The 19927-nt window shown below is 35.5% G+C and overlaps 1 protein-coding gene across 1 annotated transcript; it reads right to left on the bottom strand.

Moving 5' to 3' along the window:
• Nucleotides 1-1839: 1839 nt before the first annotated feature.
• LOC103322040 (Insulinase (Peptidase family M16) family protein) lies at nt 1840-18896 on the bottom strand. Its single transcript, XM_008223905.2, has 26 exons — nt 18676-18896; nt 18446-18521; nt 17942-18009; nt 17086-17177; nt 16921-16994; nt 16788-16831; nt 16079-16130; nt 13605-13727; nt 13410-13522; nt 13112-13274; nt 10612-10704; nt 10313-10398; nt 9480-9566; nt 9263-9366; nt 7570-7672; nt 7237-7332; nt 6971-7160; nt 6800-6861; nt 6143-6247; nt 4758-4959; nt 4443-4651; nt 3792-3916; nt 3645-3696; nt 3486-3572; nt 2718-2840; nt 1840-2424 (listed from the first exon to the last, which is right to left on the bottom strand). The coding sequence occupies exons 1-26, from the start codon at nt 18799-18801 to the stop codon at nt 2179-2181; spliced, it is 2901 nt and encodes a 966-aa protein (XP_008222127.2). The 5' UTR covers nt 18802-18896; the 3' UTR covers nt 1840-2178.
• Between the last annotated feature and the right edge of the window lie 1031 nt (nt 18897-19927).

Below are 19927 nucleotides of genomic sequence, written 5' to 3'. Positions count from 1 at the left end.
CCAATACCACATGTTTGGCAAACTCGTGCAAAATAACAAGCAGCTGGAAAAAAAAAAATACAAGTGTTTTTAGAGAGTGAACCTTATTTTACTTGCCTAGATAAAACTGGTCAAGTTTGAATTAAAGAAGAACAGCAAACAGTGTCGATTATCAAACAGAAGATGAAGAGTCCAATGACATGATAAAAGAAGCGTCACAAACAGAAGAATTTATTTCAGTCCTTAGAAGTCATTTTACATAAAGACAAATTTGCCTTTAAAATTTTGAGGATAAGGTGGGTGGGGAAATAGGACAGGAGGCGGAAATAACAGCACTCTTAAAATTTTGTTAAAATGGTAGAATTTGATTTCCTACCCCACAATTGTTGGTTGTTGAATGAGTTTGTTTTAAATTTTTTAAATATAGCACTCACTTGACCACTTGTCTTAAAGAATGAGTAAAATGTGCAATAAAAAAAGAATGAGTAAAATGATCCTTGAAGCTTTGGGTATAAAAAGAGAAAAAATGAAAAACAAAGGGGTACCACAATAATTGCATAGAAAAGATAGGCCCTTAAATGTAAAAAACCATAATAAATAGAGGAACCAACCAAGAACATAGGCAAGGCTATAAAAGGGACCAAGTGTCCCTTCCTTCCTCACAAGAAGCAAAATTCTATTTCTTAGCTTTGTATTGTGTTCTCTGATCTCTCTCCTTCCCTCCCTCTCTCTCTCTTGGGAAGAACAGAAAGCAACAGAGAGCAACATAAAGATTGAGAGAGAAATACAAAAAAATATATAAAGATGGGAAAGTGGGTGGAATTATTAGATACAGGGGTGAGAATAGCAGCAAGATTTCATTCTCATTGCCCACAAACTGGACGCTTGTATTACCATCCTCCATCTGGTTCTGAAGATCAACATCATCATCACTACTTTGACCAAGCCCAGAAGCCCACCAATGGCAGCCATTCTCAATTTGATGGCATCTTCACCAGTTGTGGTGTCAAGGCAGCAGCTATGGAGGCCAACACCAATGAGGCTTTTTTGTATTCTGTTTTGTGAGAAAGGAAGGAAATTAAGCATAATTTGTGTCCACATTTAATGGAGATTTTTTTTTCTTTCCACAAATTTATAATCTTCTCATAGAATTTAAACTTGAATTGAATCCATCTTGGATTTGTGTTGAAAAGAATTCTTTTAATGGTAATTGGCTTCTCATCATCACTTGATTCTTGGTTATTTATAAAAGGATTTTTTTTCTTTTCTTCTATGACTTGGGTTTTATTTTTTTTAAAGGAGGGGATGATATGAGTTGAATTCTTGCTTGGAGAATAAAATGCTCTACCACTAGAGCTTAAAATATAATATATGCCTCAACGTCATTTTGACGAAATAAATACGTTGGGTTTCCAACATTGTAACGATAAATATCATTAAATCAAGAACTAGTTAATACGAGTATCACTCAATGTTTGCGTTTACACCTTGTATTTGTTTTTATTACTAACAAATAGAAAACTAGTTTCTGTATTAAGAAAAAGAAAAGTAAACTTATATATAATCACAAAATTTAGAAGAAAAAGAAATTCATTTACAACTTAATTGTTCTACCCAAATATCAAGGGCAAGAACATCACTTAACTAATCTTAATATATGATCAGTTTGTGTTGCCAAAAATTTTGAACAAAAATCCCTTGCCATGTTATTTATTGCAGCCTTTTCTTTCAAATTATTTATTTGGAATCATTTTTCTTTATATAGGTTGTACCTTCACGATGGATTTATAAATTGTTTTAATTTTAAAATGCTCCGTAGTTCATTACATAGATTACAATGTATGGTATATGACAAATAAGTTGAACCAAATGCCTCAGAGCTGAACCGAACCCAAAGGCACATTCTAAATCTCTTATTTGAATTATTGATAATTCATTGGTAGCTCTAAATAGAATACACAAATAAAACATTGTTTTGACAAGGGCAATATACGGCATAGATGGAATTCAAGACGGTGCCCTGTGAAAAATAACATTTGATCTTATAGACTTGCTTTGCCAATGAACTTTCTTGGTGACTTTCTCAGTGCTGTTTGTTGCCGAATCTGCTGTCTGCAAGCTTTGGTATTCTTCTACAAAGTTTTCCAGGTTGAAATCATGAAATTCCATATGCAATCGAGATATCATACTCTGAATTCTCTACAACTTCACATGATTTCCCTTGAATGAACCATAAAGAGGTTGTGACCTTCTGAAGCTGAATATATCGTCGATTTTGACGGAGGAAGCTTGCGCTGGTGAACTTTTGTCTATTTTATACTCAGATGAATGTGAGTTCCCATACACTCGTACACTTAATGTCCGCTTATGAGGTGCCCCAACTTTTATATGCTCATTGAAAAAATCTATCAGCTCTTGTTGTGTAAGCTGCCTCAGTGCAGCAATCTGTTTCAACCCCATCATTAATAGAGGACGCATTTTCTCTTAAGTATATTCCAACAGTTCTTTTGTATTTTTACAATTATCAGCTTTAACATTATCCTTTTCTGCTAACAAGTTTGTAATATTACTTTACGAAATATTTTCATCTACATAGAACTATTGGACTTAAGATGACATGCCCTGATAAGGACATTTTTCTTCAGGTTCTTTCCGAATTCATTTGTACTAAAAAAGATAAAATGTATTGAACATTTTGCATTGCAGACATGCAAATAAAGTTAGAGTGATGTTCATACCTCAGATTCTATCCTGTCAAACTTGAGGGTCCCATCAGAAATCTCCCTCCAATAAAATGCCGCTTCTTCCCTTAAGTTCTTGTGCTTCTCAAGCTTCATGTCGATCAACACATTTACATTGCTCTATGTAACAATCAGTTCAAAAGTTATTATTGGGAAAAAGAGTTGATCCTTTCAAGACTCGTAAACTCTCATCAAAGTTTTACGACTATTCTCAAAATCATATTGTCACATTGCAGATCGTACAATCTCCCCTTTTATATATATATTTTTTATAGGTTTGCATAAACTTTATCTAGAAGTGAAGAACACTGACATTGAAACACATCTACCATCCATACACGACGATACTAAACATCGCAAGAAAGACCAATGGAAGGCGAAAGATGATGCTGGTGGATGTTTTGAGGACGTGCAATGTTTTCTTCGCAGGAGAAATCAACGAAAAAAGGTTTCATGCAAACAATCTAAAACATCAGGGGGTGTTCGTGTAATTTCCCAAACCTCAGGGGGTTTTGTGAAAAAGCTAAAACTTGAGTGGGTGTTACTGTAAATAACTCCAATAAAATTTATATAGAAGTGATTGAACATTGGCACTGAAAGACTGCCATCTATATGTGAGGATAATAAACAAGGACGAAAGACTAATGTAAGGTCCCTGGAAGTTTTAACTCTGACGATTTTCCATACAAAAGAGATTATAGCAGCATAAAAAATGTAGTCAACCCTAGCAAGCTGGAATTAAAGATAGAGCCTAGTTGATCTCACCTTGAATTCTTCATTTGTCATCTCATAAAGTTTACTCTCGAATGCCTTGAGGAATTCCTCTGCTCTCAAATCAATATGTGCTGGATCCTGTAGATGAACATAACATAATTAGAATACGTAGATAAGGCAACAAGGCAACAGTAGAAGCATCTAATATACCTTCACTGTGGATTGTATAATAAACTGTGCCCCACGGATACCACAATCATTCCTGCATCAGAAAAGAATGGGAAGGTAATTGAGAAAAAAAAAATCACAACATGAGGCATGAAATTGAGGGATAAGTCATTTGAATTTGTTTCATGCCTCTGCAAGAGGGCGGTGATGTAACCAAGTTGCTCAACTGATCTAAGTTGGTGGAAGGCAGGTTGCTTTGCAATAAGAGCAAACAGATGAAGTTTCACATTCAGCATAAAATCATCCCGATGTACCTAAACATATTAACACAACTACATTTAAAACAAACACAGAAACCTCTGCTGCAGATAAATGAGTGGGGATTGGTGTGAGGTGATTTTATGCTGTTCAACAGGAAGGCCAAATATAAGTCTTATAACCAAGAGGAACATGGCCTATAGGAAGGGGATTCAGTTAACCAAAGGATGGTGGATAATCTTTGTTGTCAGAATGTCTCATTTGCATGTAACCTGATAGAATAAAACCCTGAAAGTTCATTTCAGTGATCAAACTACAGATCTGTCAAAGGTAGATACAGCTCCAATACCTTTTCAAATTTCAAGAAAAGACATTTTCTGCAATTTCTTGATGAGTTAACAGAGAAGAAATTATTGGTTTGAAACACTTCAGGGGGAACTCTGACAAGGTTTGGTGAATTTTGAACTAGAGCATAGAGAAAGAAAACTAGAAGCAAAAATTATTGATTCCAGCAAGGTCATACAGACACTAAACTATCCCAATAGAATCTAGTTGATTAATACTGTAAACAAATTGAAAAACCTGGATATAGTGGATAAGGGCAGAATTTTCGTCACTTGGATTGAGACCCTCCACAGGGTAGAAATAGCTCTTGCCCTTTTCAAGCTTCACAACTCTATTCGTCAAATGCTGAGATGGGAACAAAGGTTGGCAAATAGGGTTTGAACCCTTAAAGAGAACATCTTCAATATGCTGGATCATGGACTCAGCTTCATTCCTTTCAAGGTTTCCTGCAAAAGCGTATAACTAGGAATGAATACGAATAGAAAAGGAAAATTAAAATGAAAATAACAGTGGCTATAACCTAAGTTGTTTGAGGTAAGAAAACATGGTAACCTGCTGTGTAACACTCTAAAAAGGCCCTTGAGAGCATCATGGGAACAAACTTAGCAAGATCTTCAACTTTAAGATGAGGAAGAACATCAAGTTCTTCCATCCATGGCCAAGTATGATCCTGTAGAATTAATGAGCAGTAGTACATAGCTTGCTCATAAGGCTGCCGAAATTTGAAATTTTGGTACTCCTTTGTGACTATTTCCTGATACGGACAAAAGGGCAGATAACACAAGTAAGGTATCATTCAAGATATACACCACTCTAGATAGAAGATTGACTTCCCAAATTTCATAAGCTAAAATACATTGACCCTTTTTCCTTCCCAAAAATAAGATACTTAAAAGATTACCATAAGGATAAAGGTGTTCAGCAAAGGGGCAACAAAATAAAGAAGCTATAAAAATAAAGTCCCAGAGTAACAGAAACAGGTTGAAAGGAAAAAGAAAATGCTCCTGACGAAGACAGATTAATTGATAAAATAAAAAATTAGGTATTTCTTTGGAGAAAATTAATGATAAAAAATGATGACAACCATGAAATCTAGGAAAGTTCTTTGATTCTAAGGATGGTTAGCATCTTTAACTGGGGCATGGACCAGTCAGAACTTCCACAATATGTGTGTAATTCAATACTTTTTATGTTGAGCCTGCATCAAATTGAATATTTTGTATAGAAGAAGTAACAAGATTACTTGATCACCAACCCAAAACCAAATGGCCAAGGGTGCATAGGCCTAGAACATTACATTTCCCATGTGGGGTATACTCTGAACACGACCCCTCGTGTAGCATGACTTGTGCAAAGACATGGACAACTTATATTGGGTGACGTGAAAGCACGTATGGCCGTTGGGCCTGACACGTTGGTTGCCTTCTTCGATAACATGATAGAATTAAAGCATCCAGTCAAAACCAATTGGCCATCAATGGAGATTCTTTTTCTTTTTCTTTTTTTTAAACAGGACAAGACTTTATATTCTTGATGTGTGATCAACAGAGAATGTCTGTTATGCCAAAACTAGAAAATCCCATGCATGGAAAAATCTAATCCCAGTTTGAGAAAGCACGAGAAGAATCGTGAAGATCCTAAAATACCTAAATAAGGAGAATGTCCCAAAATGTTTTGTTTATTTAAAAGAAAACAAAGAAATGTAATAGAATATAGGCAGATATGATTCAGTATCTTTTCAAAATTCTTATTGGCTCTGCATAACAGAAGATATTTTGGTGTAAGCCTCTGGAATAACACAGCGCAACAAGTCACTAATATGCAAAATTATTAATCCAGTTACTGTACCACTAGTGACAGCTTATCAAATCCTCATCCATAAAAATGACTAGGAACATTTAAAGTTAATATTTTTATGAAGGAGCCTTGAAGTTTACCTTTATAACAGAGAACCTGTCAGCTTTCACTTCAAAGCTTGCGATCTTTTCAACTACAGTTTCCAGTAAAATCCTTAATTTGTGATTATAGCCAGCCAGAATCACCTACACAAGAAAACATAAGGTAAAATCTACGGATAGTTATGATCAATAAAAGGTAAAACCAAATTTGGAATAATGCCACGCCTCAAGATCTTCCAACTAAACATAGTTAAGTTCACTGTTTCTAACCCCCTTAAAAACATTATAATACCAATTGGATGAGTTACAGACACTTCCTATTCCTCTAGTTTTAGATCAATAAATATCCCCAGGACAACAACAATCAATAATTTCTTGATTCGGAATTCAAAGGTCCACAATGGGTGTCCAAAAAAGTGATCCAAGGACCATTACTACATTCAGTATTCAAAGCCTTCATGTTTCATATTTCACGCTATACTGAATTACCATTTACCCTATGTAGACCACCTTTATTATTATTATTATTATTATTATTATTATTTTGAGTTTGCTATATAAGGTATTATGAAATGAATAATGCAACTTTCAGAGAATAAATCGATTCAAGAAGTAGCTGTGACAACACAGACTAAAATTTTACAGAAACACAACAAAAATTTAAAAAGAACCATCTAGCAAGTTTCATATTGATACCTGAAATCCACTATCTGTGTGGCTTATTCCATAATTCAGTCCAGCAACCTGAGCATAGTAAGCTGACAAAGAAAGAATTAAATATTTGAATAAGCTCTTCAAGAAAATAACACGTTGTGTATGCAACACTACCAATGAAACCAAGTAATTAACTGTAACTACATATCTTACCAAATTCATTCAAGTAATCCATCAACAACTGAGTAAAGATATTAGTTAACACTTCTGCTTCAGGGGAGTCACTTGCGTGGGGACAAGTGAAAACAATCTTAACATAAGCTTTAGGAGTAAAGAACATTGTATCAGGCTTGTGCCATAGTGTTGAATACGGCGACTTTCTTAAAAGAACTGGATATTTGGCCTGATAAAAAGTCAATCATATCAGAAGAATTTAAGTGCTGTGTTAACTTCCAGTTAGATTTTATTATTCATCACACCTTCTCATGATCGCTCTTAAGTGACAAGTCGGTGGGGATGAATACATTAGGTGCTGGTAGGTGCAGATTCTCATTTGGCGAAGATACTATCCATTCCTGCACTTAAATGAAAAACTTCCAGGATCAAAAGTGTTTTCCTCTCCTCCCCTTAAAATATTCCTAATACCTCTAAACTGATGCAAATAAAAAAGCAGCATACCTTACATATTACTATCACTCTAAAAAAGACAAAAAAAGAAAAAATAGAAATGGAAAAAAGAAAAGAAAACTGACTAATGCTATTGTGTCCATCAATATATAAAACTCGATATACATATAGAACCCGTAACCAACCTGTATCATGGGGCCCGTAATTTTCTCGATGGAATAAGCAGTTCCATACCATGGCTCAACCATATTAGTTTGACCTTCAAATTTCTTCGACTCCCAGAAAATTCTGTTGAGCAAAGGACCTATTAGGAAACTTATTACAATGTACTGTCATTATGTTTCGTATATCGCTTAGAAAAGAAAAAATAGACAATAGGAGAATTATGAGAAACAGTAAAAACATTCTTAATTGCTGAGATCAAACTTTTAGACAGCATCAAGAAGTACAATGCCATGGATGGAAAGATCAAATTCCCACATAAATAATACACTATTTCGCTACTTAACGGGGACAGCCTCAGGAACTGACGATAAGTGATTAATGAGTTATAGTGCTGTGAATCACTATGAGAAACCAAGACTAAATAAGTTTCAATCAACACAAGTACATTCAAAAAATTGCAATCAGAACATGATTGTGATACTGCAGTCTTTCAGTCAATTCTTTAGAAGTGAATGCAGGTGGGCCAAACATTCCTTGAACATAACAGATAACAGGGTTCTTCTATTATCATATCACTAAGTTTTGCTTATACGTAGGCAAACCAAGTGATAGGCCGTCTTTCGATAAAAACAAAACTTTTATTACAATTAGATAAAGGTACCAAGAAATAAAGGGAGGGTCAGCAGTCCAAATTTGCTGATTGTATTTACATATTCCATTTCCTAAACACTCAAGGTTGTAATGAGTTGACATCAATTGCTTGACAATCAAGGACAGAATCAGAAATTTTTTTAAGGGTGGGCTATTATTTCTTATATGGGTAAAGATCTAATTAAAATTCCATTTATTTTCTCATAGGAGAAAACTTGAAGCTAACTGGAGATCTGTTTAGATAGGACATGCTAATTTTTGCTTGGGCTAATTTTTGTAAAATGAGGTGTAGTGCCTAAAAATTAGTATTAAATTTCTTTTTTCCCAAACTTTGCACTAGGCTAGAGCCCAATCTAGCCATAGCGTAGTTCCGTCCTTGTTGACAATGCAAGTAGATATGAGTTAACAGTCCAAGGCAAGAACTACATTAAACAAACTTTTATAAAAACATGCTTTGAATATCTCCTCTTAGGATGGTAAGTGGATTTAGAGGCCTTAGGACAAATTACCCAAAAACAAGCTAACACAGTGCGATACCACGAAATTGTTGTCTTCCTTCCACCACCAAAGGACAATATTTTTCACAAAGAATGTTTCAATGTGACTGAGAAACAACCCAAGAAACCCCTGCCTCCCTGATTAACCACCACCACAGCCCCAATGCATGACAATAACCCAAAAGATCCATTAAACCTTACCTTTCTCCCCTCCACCAAAAACACAATATTCTCCTGAATTGTGATGAAATGCTACCTTTCCATCATTCAGATTTCAGAAAAAAATGAAAACCCCGAGTAGTTAAGACAGTTTCTGGAGAAAGACACTAAAAGGTCATGGAGACAACCCTAGAAATGATAAGGCATAAAAATTTCAAGCATGAAACGAACATTGCTTCTTTAATAAGAAAAAGGAGCATCACTCCAGGACAGATCTTCCCAAAATCTGATGTTTAAACCAATAAAAAGAACCAAGCTAAAATGAGAGACAAAGTCATGATATCCTTGGAAGATGGCCTTGTACCTTACCAACCCGTAAAGAACCCAAACTAAGCGAAAGACTTACCTGACATTGTTTGGAGACAACTTGTTCAGCACCATTTGGATAATGTCTGTACTGAAGTTAGAAGGCAAGGATGATCTCACTAGCCAATCTTTTGGGGGATATTTCTGCGTAAGGACACAAACATGTCATGTGAGTAAGAAGCAAGTGAATATTAATTATCAAACAACTGAATAGAAGCACAGTTTTTTTTTTTTTTTAAAAAAAAGAGCCCGAATACCTGCATATTTGCCGAAATGCTGACCACATAACTAATTGGCTGAATTTTGTCCTGATAATGAAACTTCGTCTCGCAAACAGCAGAAAGCTACAGTAAACAGATGGTATATCATAACTCAAGAATTTATTCCTCAATTCAAACCACAGTATGATTAAAACTGTTTAGATACAAAGAAAATCAAGAGAAAATGGTGATGAATCATATTCATATATAAAGTCAGCATTGCATTCACCCTTAGGGTTAACCCAAGTGATAAGGGTGGGTGGGGAAATGGGTTATGATTAGGTTAGGTCCAGGGTACAATTCCCTCCATTGTAACCATGAAATAAAAGGCTATCTATCACTGTCTAATATAGCAGCAGTAGAACAAGTCCCTGGAAAACATCCTAAGGCCATTGCAAAATATATTTTAAGGTCTCGAGAGTTGACTAATCCACCCTTCTACACATTAAGGATTCGTCTGGTTTAGGGAAAAGAGAGTTTTTTTGGGGGGGGGGAGGGACGGAAGAGACGTCTACCATGGAGTAGGGATAGGGATAGTTACAAATCTAAAACGCCAATATTATATAAGTACACTCAATCCAACCCCTAAAGTCCTTGACATGACACCAACAACTAGAATAACTTATATCCATCATCCTTAGACTGATCTCATGACAAACAGATGTGGAAACCAAGAATGGGTATGCTGCCATGACATATTAGCCATCTTCTTAGTAAGAGTATGCACCAGTAATTCATACTGTGAAGATACAACACTTGATGTTAGACAAAATGCAGATAAAGGTATCATGCACCAGTAATTCATAAACTACAATACACAATATGTATACCTCATCAAAAATCCATTTGCAGATGCCTGACTGCTGTAAGACGGAAATGTATTTGAAAAGCAAGCCTACGATGTCTTGCATGTGCTCTGCAATATAGTAAAAAGGTTTATCATATTCTAGAAAACTAAAATCCAAGTAAAAGAATGCCACCCTACAAAAAGAATATGTTAGATTAGTACTTCAAGCTGTCTTAGGACTTGTGAAAAATGTTCATCCAAAATGAAATGAAGCCTAAATGGGGGCAGGGGTTGGGAGAAATAAGAATACGTAAAAATGAAAAAAATAGAAGATAAACTAACCATGACCCGCGTCAGTGAGATCAATATCTACTCTAAAGAAAGAAAAGTCAAAAGTTGAATCTACTTCACCAGCAGACAAACCTGTTGCCCATCCTGCAATTTATTTCAGAACAAACAAAGAAGTGAAGTTAGCTTTTACCCAAGTAAATTAACTTCATGCATCCTATAATCAGGACAGAAGGTGACCACATCAACGAATTTTCATCTTTACGTGTCAATCTCTAAATTTAAAATTCAGCCATATTCTTAGTGATATCTGCCAGACCAAATCAGACATCAGACTCACATCTTCCTTAAAATGATGCCCTTTTTCTAGTACATGTTGAACCACAAGTAAATCAACTAGCTGGGGCAACTTTAAGTTTCTGCCAAAATTGATAGAACCTAATTCATCTATCCTGTTAGTTTACTAGTTTACTACACTATCATGTAATCTGAGGTACACAAACATTACATTCAAATTTGTACTAGATCCGATCATCTACTATAGTAAGTATTCTTATGCACAAACATTTCTAGTATAGCTTATCAACTCTACCTTTCCTGGTAATCAGACTCCTCAATCTCTCTGTTTTAATGAGAACAGAGCCAAATTTAAAGATTTGAAGCATCACATTCTTGAGCTTTGTTCACTTTGAAGTTACATTTCACTGATTATGACAATTAATAAAAATTAAAAATTAAAAAAAGGGTATAAATAAATAAAATAAAATAAACCAAATCAAAGAAGGATGACCACGTATACAAGAAAACAGGAAGTCTATGGAGAACCTAAATCTTCAGTGCCAATATCATGAAATGACTGATTAAATTTCTGCATCCCATGCTTCTGGAGCCCATTGCATAACATGATGCTCCTTAACAAATTTCAGGAGATTAGTCCTTCGAGAGTACTCTACGTAGCAAAATCATATATGGCAAGATAACACGGCACAATTTGAAATGAAACATTAAGGGCCCGTTTGATAACCATTTCAATTTTAGTTAGTTTTCATTTTTTGTGCTAAAGTATAGAGGAAAAAAGAGGGAGAATGGTAGTGAGAATGTGTGTGAAGATGGGATTAGAGGAGGGAGGAAGGAGGAACAAAAGTGAAAAAAAAAAACTAAAAACTGAAATCAATTTGAAATTGTTTTCACTTTTGTTACACTTCCCTCCCATCCTCTCCTCTCATCCTCTCTCTAAATCTCATCCTCACTCTCATTTTCCTCTATTCTCTACTATAAACAAATGAAAAATGAAAACTAAAAACTAAAATTGAAATTGTTATCAATCGGGCCCCAAGTGTTTCGATCTAGCATTATCTGATTGGGTCAGTAATAGGTTGACATGACAATGACACATTTATTAACTGATCGGGTGAGCGTCCATTCGTTTAACACGATAGTGCCATGTTATCTTTAAGAAAGATACTTTTTTTTTTTTTTCTTTTGAAAAATATTTTAACCTATAAATTCATTTTGTTTTTTATACATTCTTTTTGGTAACATGTTTGGACATTTGTTGTGTAATGCATTAGATATAACTTATAAGTTTTTATTGTATTATAAGATTTTTATTTACGCTATAATCGATATTATTTATAACTTTTTATATTTTTTTTACCCAAAAGAAAAGGATAACAGATAAAATGGATAAACATAACACAGCAAACCACTCGGATTTGGGTTTAGGATCACTTCACACAAAATGAACATGGTAAAAAACAATAAGTTGCCAGGTCTAACTATATGTAACTACATTGCAGATCATTTCTATCATTTAAACAATATTAGGGGGGAGAGAGAGCCCAGACTACTTAAAAGAATCCGAGAAACAGATTAAGGAGAGGTTTTGAAGGACATGAGTGAACAAAAATAAAAAAGAAAACTCAGTACGAACGAGTCAAATTCTGTGTGCATGTGCACATATTCACCAAATGATGCAAAAATGAGGTCAAAGGACATGTAAAATTCAGTAGGAACCAACCAAGCGCGTGCCATGAAACTTATTTTCTTTATAAGTTCAGGTCAATTCTAAAGATAAAGTTTGAGGTACGAGGGGATCTGCATCTTAATAAATAATAGATCCTTTTATATATGTAAATCAAGATGCACGCTGTTTATGCAGGATAAGAAGAAGGAAACATTACATGCGCACATAAATTGCATGATAATTATACATTATAGATAAGGCTCGAGTACAATGTCAATCTTCACATTTGAAATAAAAACAAGTTACAGGGCAATGCTAATTCCACTCCCAGTTTGTCATACCGTACTCTTTCTGTGAGGGTTATAAATAATAAAAAAAAACATTGAGTTTGAAATGTAGGATGACAAACTGGGGGTGTGAAAAGCAACTGCCAGCCGGCCGAAGTGCAAATCATCTAAACACAAAGAGGAAGTCTATGGAGGCATTGAAATGAAAAGTATGTGAACATTGGCTTCAAAGTTCCAATACAAATAACATCTGCTGGAAAACTCATTATGTGAAGCAGGAAACAGATAGTGCAAATCTCACCCAAAGTTTTCAAGATGTAATACAAAGATCCTTCTCCTTCATGGCCAATGAGATGACCAAGATACCTACATGGCCCTTCCTTGTAGTGGTGAATTTCTGGAGTTATTGGCCACGCAACTCTCAGCGCATGACCCTCTTTGATTGGGACAGCTCTGACAAGAATCTGACAAAAACACAGAGGAGAAAGGCAGCAAGAATTATCCATCTAAAGATAGGACATTCTGTATGTTTTTTTCCTAATCAGCAAAATCTGCAAGTCTGAAAGAAAGCATAAAAAGTTCAGCAGAACCATGTGTACCTGTAAATGTTCTGATGTGCAAGGCTCACCAGCAAAACGAAGGCAGTCGCGGTCAATGTTTCTAATTTCTTTAAACTTGTCTTCTACAAGGCCTTGAATTTTATCAAGGTTTTCTGAAAACATCCATAGTGATAATTATTTAACTTACCACGAGGCCATTGAACCTGATTGTTAAAGGTAAATGTAGCTACAAACCTTTTCCATATATGACAAGATGCATGACGTTAGCAGAATAATATTCTTCATAGAATGTAATAAGCTCACTTCTGGTATCCAGTCCTTTCGCTTTCGGTTTAACCTCCAAAGTATCCCAATTCCCTGAAAGAGTGAACAAAGTAGGCACGATGGAAAAACATGGTAGACATTCTCAACACCAACCAGAGTATAGACAGTGGCATTCTTGTAAGAATAGTCTGTATAAAGTTTCCATCCACAAAGCAGGAAAATAAATTGAAAATAAGCAGCTGCCATTTAAAAGAAACAAATTTCAAAGATATAGGTCACATATTTCTTCCTACGTTAACTCATAGTGTAGCTCTCCAGGGAGCCTAAATAGCTCAAACTGTCCTAAATATGAGTGATTGGAGGCAGTTTATAATAAGAGGACTTTTTGGGCACATGAACCTCATAATTTTTTCACTTGTCAGGATAATGAAATTTGTGATATGAAATTTGCAAAAAAAAATTATCGTCCAATATTCATTATAGGATTTTCCAAGTCATTAATGTATGATTATACTATTACAACTGAGTTACTAAGGTGAAGTTTGATATTAAACTCAACATCAACATTGGATATGACTGAAATACCATGAAATAAGTAATATACTAAAAAAACGAGTGATACTCTCCACATCATCACTAAGAAGCAAGGGCAATGGATCACTTCTTGCTGCACGGTACAGTGGCTTCTTTTTTGCAGTTTCAGTTATGAGAGAGGTTTATGCTGGTACATCCCAGTGTTGTGTAATGTGGTATTATGTGAGAAGTTTAACTCTTTTGGTGTAAAGAAATGGGGTGTAGTTCTGGGAGATGTTCTAGTTTCTGGGTTCTATGGGTTGAAAGGAAAATAAGGTTTTTGACAGTGAAGAGGTGCAGTGATTATGGGATAGGATGCATTTTTGGACGTCTTTGGGGGCATCTGTAGCTTCAGAGTTGAGAGAGTTATCATTTTCTATTATTTTCAGATTGGAAAGCATACGTTTTGTAACTCTATGGAATTCTGTTTTTGTTTTGTTGTTTCCCCCTAGGATTGAGGTGTTCATGCAGCTTGCATGTTTAGTTTTCTTTTAGAAATGGAATCCTTGTTCACTTTTGTTGTACAGTTTTATTTTTCATAAAGATTCACATGTCTTATTAAAGAAAACAGAGAGGTTGTGCCCACGTCAAATGTGTAGGACTACCATATAGCTGTGAGAAAATAGAAGCAAACCAACAAAACTTATAGACAAAAACTGAGCATATAAATGGGGGAAGAAATACAGAAGCATGTGAAGAGACTCCACCGATGCACAACTACTCTATCATCTGATTCTGAGCTCAGTCAATTAAGCAAAAGATAACAAAAAAGACAAACTTATAGATAGTCCCTTCATCCACTCTTAAGCTGGTGATGAGTCCATCAATTAGATATAATACCAGAAGAAACAGGAAGCGATCCTAGTACACAGAAGGCATGCACGAGAATTACCAAAGAAAAACACTGGGAAAAATTCAAAGTAGTGAAGCAACAAACATCAAGATTTACAGTCTGATCTTGTCCATAGGAAGCTCTGCACATTCACATCGTCCCAATATTCCTCTCCCCCATATACTCCACTCCAAACAACAAGGGACTAGTCCCCAAGCCTCAACAATCCTCTCAACCAGAAACCATATGAACAACATACCATCAGTTATAGAGTAATATTTGCAGGACCTAAAAACACCTTATAGTAATTGCTTTTAAACAAAAGAACAGGCTCAATTTCCGATGCAATGCATAATGCAAAGCACTGCAATACGGAACCATTGCTCCCTTGTTGAGGAATAAATCTTTCAAGGTAACTACTGGCGCCAAGAACCCTTTATATAAATAAAGAAAATATACCCAATACAAACCTCAAAGCACATATTACCAGTGCACTTCTAAACCTCTCAACTCTCAACACACTGACCAACTAAGCATTTAAAACGTTAGTCAAACTTCAGCCTTCCCTCCGTTCTTCGTACATCAGATAGACCATCCCATCTTAAAACACCTTCTCAATAGTGCAAATCTACAACCACTGGAATAAGAGAGTCCTTTTAGAGACATCAACTCATCCCCATCAAACCTTATTTCCCAAGTTAATGAAAACACCGTTGCATTTAGCCATATGAGACTTAACGCCACCCATCCACCCCGGTACAGTTTGAATACAAACAAAAACCAAGCATACAATTGCCTCCTATCAATACTTCATATTTACAAGGAAAAAAATAACTAATAACATAGCATAAGCAATTTTCCAACACACTAAATTAATTTCAATTCAAAAGGAGTGAAACAAGAAGAACCATGGGTTACCATAACCAAAGACTAAATCCGATTAGCAACAGAAAGCTCAGATGTAAAAATAGCCTGCTTCCTCTTTTTTATGAACATTGAGTCAAAGAATTTTTATTATAATCAAGAGTCAATTCCTGACCTGTACTAAATTTATGGTACGGATGGTCCGCCACACTTAGATGTTTCTGAAGCTGTACATAGACATTCATGCATAAAAAAGGTTAGACACCAGTTGGAGACATAAATAAAAACACTGCTACAACATGTGAAAAGCAGCATGCTCTAATTCACTTCAAGAACATATCATATGCTTACAAGGAAATTACTAAGAAATCTATAAGAATAAGATTATTATCGCAGACTTTAGTTAAAAGAAACTTAAGGGTACTTGCCTACTATTTATGAGAGAGAGAGAGAGAGAGAGAGAGAGAGATTTAGGGTGTTTTTCTTATTCTTAAAGTTCAGTGCAGGACCTGACTCACAAGGGTTCTTCGTATGGGGGTTAAAGCTCATCATTCTTCTAATAAGTTTCACAAGGGTTCTACTATCAATAGATGCAAACAAACTTACAGTAATTGAAACCTCAATGCATATAGACAATGTTAAAAACAATAGCAAAAAAAAGTGATATTTGGAAAGACAGTAGCTACACATGCATATGCATCAAAACTATGCACTACTCATATGATAATTGGACCATAATACCATAATAGTTCTTTAAATTATTTCGAATATATACTTTTCTTTAACAAAACTAAATGCAGTCTGAATGTCAATAATAGCATTTCAAATTAGTAAGATTCAGCATTTGCAGTCATATAAAGACTATAATCCGAGGCAAGTTCTACCTGGTTCATCCTCCAGCCATCAGACAACAGGTTTTTCTGATTCTCTATAACGCCAAACACACAGTAGAAGTTAACAGTAATTAAAATGACAACTTGAAGAATAAAAAAAAATTATCAGAACAGAGCCACTAACCAGAATCAACAGCTTTAATTTCCCTCATTGTAGCATCAGCTGACATCAATGGTTTAATAAAGAACTGAGCAAATCTGAACAATAAACCACACATCAACACAATGTTCAATTTTGAGAATTGTAATGATGAAAATAACAGCCAATAGAAGGAAAAGCAGCATCAACCTATCCAAAGCCTCTTCAAAGGCATCAACATTAATGTCAAAATGATAGTTGGTGTGCTCAGATGAAGTATAAGCATTTGTTCTTCCTCCATGCTGTGCACCAAGAAAATAAACCACATATAGGTTGAAGAAAAACAACATAAGTAAGCAAGCATAAGGGCCCTTATCAAGAGAATATGTCTAACATTATCTTTGTTATTCTGTATTTCCACAACACCACCAAAACATTTTATAATAGACATGTATCCGACAAAGGGCCACTCTCGAATTAGAGAGTCCCTGAGGGACAGGTTGGCAGAAAAGCATTGGAACGAAACATATCTTACGGAATTTGGACAGATATACAAAAGAATCAGGGAAGAGCTAGCTAGTCCGTCCAAATCTTCTATTTGATTCATCAAACATAAATAAATGGTAAAATAATGGAAAGTGTAGCCCATAAATGAGATTGGATTAAGGAAATGATGGTGCACAACACAATCACAATTCTATAAACCAATCGAAAAAAGCACAGTGGTCCATTGTGATCTCAAAAAAACATATAAAAGTAATAAGAACACTTGTCAGAAATCTCAAAGAAGATGCACGTTAGAAATTATCTTCAAACATTGACTCCTATCTACTCTCCAGAAGAGAAATCCTTATGTTGTTTGCCTGTATGCTAGAAAGAATGTCTTAGTCTACGATGTGTTATTTGCTTTTGTATCATTTTTTAACTTCCACTACGTTCAACAAAGTTTGACAATAAGAAACAGAAAGTGGAGGAGCATGGAAAAGAATAAAAATCCATTCAAAATTTATTTGATTGAAAGCATTCAAAAGGCCCGAGTGTAGCTGTGAAGTCTGGCAATAAGTACCTCGGCTATGTACTTTGAGTAACTATCCTCCAAAGGGTACTTTTCACTAGCATAAAACAGCATATGCTCTGCAATAAAACACATGCAATATTCAGAAAAGAATGTCATGAAACATCTTATTCTTTTTCAACCCCACTTTCATGAAAGCTTACTAACAATAAGTCATGAAAATATATAATGAACTCATCTTCTAGTTCACCATTAAAAAAAACCCCTCCAGTGATCAATTTAACCAACCCGATTTTTGTTTGACAAGAAGAAATATTAACCTCTATAAGTGTTACAGAGACTACCATGTACCATAGAAAGAACACCAACTGCTAACCCAAATGGCAACAGAATCAAACTAGAAGTGCTATTCTTTAGCATTGATTTTTAATGGAAATAAAAATTTATATAACTACGTACACAACACCATACCAAATATATACCAAATATAGTATCCAATATCCATATACCAGAACAAGATAAAATAGTATTAAACATTAAAGAAATTAAAGTTACCAAGGAAATGGGCAAGGCCCTCCAGGCCATCAGGGTCGCTGAAAGCACCAACACTGACATCCATGGAAGCAGCACACTGAGAAACAGATAACTTAAACAAATAAATACCCAAAAAAAGATACACAAGACCAAGATTGTGAATTTGTGAATAAGAAACGTATTGAATTGAGAAATTAAAAATTAAGCGACAAAAGAGGCCAAGAGAAATGAGTATCGGGGAGGCCGTTTGCCTTGTCAGTATCAGGATCGCTGATGAGGAGGACTTCAAGGGAGTTTGGGAGGACGATCCTCCTGTACTCCCTCTTGTCCGTACGGGCTTTCACTATTTCTTCGACCTCTTCCTTCCCAACTGCCATTTGAAATTTCCTTTCTTTTTTCTCTCTCTACTTCTCTTCTACCAAACAACACCGCGAGAGAGAGACAGAGAAGGACTTGGGTAGTCTTGGTCTATAGTTCTACGTCAAATAACGCCTTTGTTTCATCCAAAAAAGTTCATGCCTGTGGTGTACAAAGCGTGTGAGTTTCCCCGTCCCTTCCCAAAAAAAAAAACACAAAAATTTTAGACATAAAATAACTTAGGGTAAACTACAGTAAATCCCAATCTATAGGGTCATTTACGAGTCCATATCCGATTTTGAGGGCATTTATAGTACATACTCAACGTCGCGAAAACTTACGGATCACCGCTCCAGTTAGCGAATCCGTCAGAAAATCCGTGATGTTCCATGTGGACAATAAAATAATAAAAAATTTATTTTAAAATAATAAAAATTTAAAAATTTAAAAAAAAAAAAAATCAAATCAAATCAAATTGAAAAAGGTAAAAAGACGCAAATAGCCTCATTTCATCCCTTCCCTTCCAGCCCAACCTCCGAGCCATAGCAACCCAGTTCTACAACCAGCCTAAGTTGCTGGGGAAGAAGAGATGACGAGTGGACGGTGTCGCGCGCTGCCAACTGGGGATGGTCGATTCGAGAGGGGCAGCAACGGAATCGCGAGGGCCTATGAGCGACGACGACGACTGCACTGATGCCAGATGACGCTGTGGGGTTTAGGTTGGCTATGTCGGAGCCTCGCGAGTTGAGCGAGGCAGGCCATGTCACGATTTGAGCCTGGGGAAGTCCATTCCTTGAATTATACTAAACGAATTCGAATTCTGATATTTTTCTCAGCCAAGCATTTTCTATTTCATAGGCACTGACTTTTTAGATGTTTAGATGTGGTTTTGTTTCTAATGTTTCATCCTTTATAATCTCTATCTTCTTTAAGCAAACTATATCTATGGATTCTTCAAATCTGCTTCGCTTGTTGTTTAAGACTGATTTCAAAACACCCTATGAGATTGGGTTTTATTTTTTTTGAAAAATAACGTAACTGTGCTGTTTGTGAGGAAGATGGTGGATGCGAGGGAGAGGTGGGTTTCTTGGATTTTTTGAATTTCGCTGACTCCAATGATGTTGTCTTAATTTCTGTGGGTTGTGT

The sequence above is a fragment of the Prunus mume genome, linkage group LG8 (assembly GCF_029339155.1).
Source record: "Prunus mume cultivar Tortuosa linkage group LG8, ASM2933915v1, whole genome shotgun sequence".
Taxonomy (NCBI): Eukaryota; Viridiplantae; Streptophyta; class Magnoliopsida; order Rosales; family Rosaceae; genus Prunus; species Prunus mume.
The sequence above is the reverse complement of the archived record's forward strand: the minus strand, read 5'-3'. Positions and strand labels throughout refer to the sequence as shown.

What these genes read in the sequence shown, in the direction of transcription:
- LOC103322040 (XM_008223905.2), bottom strand. Translation starts at nt 18,801, where the DNA reads ATGGCAGTTGGGAAGGAAGAGGTCGAAGAAATAGTGAAAGCCCGTACG. An exon ending in AATTAAAGCTGTTGATTCTG is followed by an intron (nt 16,832 to 16,920) that starts GTTAGTGGCTCT and finishes TTGGCGTTATAG; the next exon opens with AGAATCAGAAAAACCTGTTG. An exon ending in TTAAGAGCGATCATGAGAAG is followed by an intron (nt 7,161 to 7,236) that starts GTGTGATGAATA and finishes ACTTTTTATCAG; the next exon opens with GCCAAATATCCAGTTCTTTT.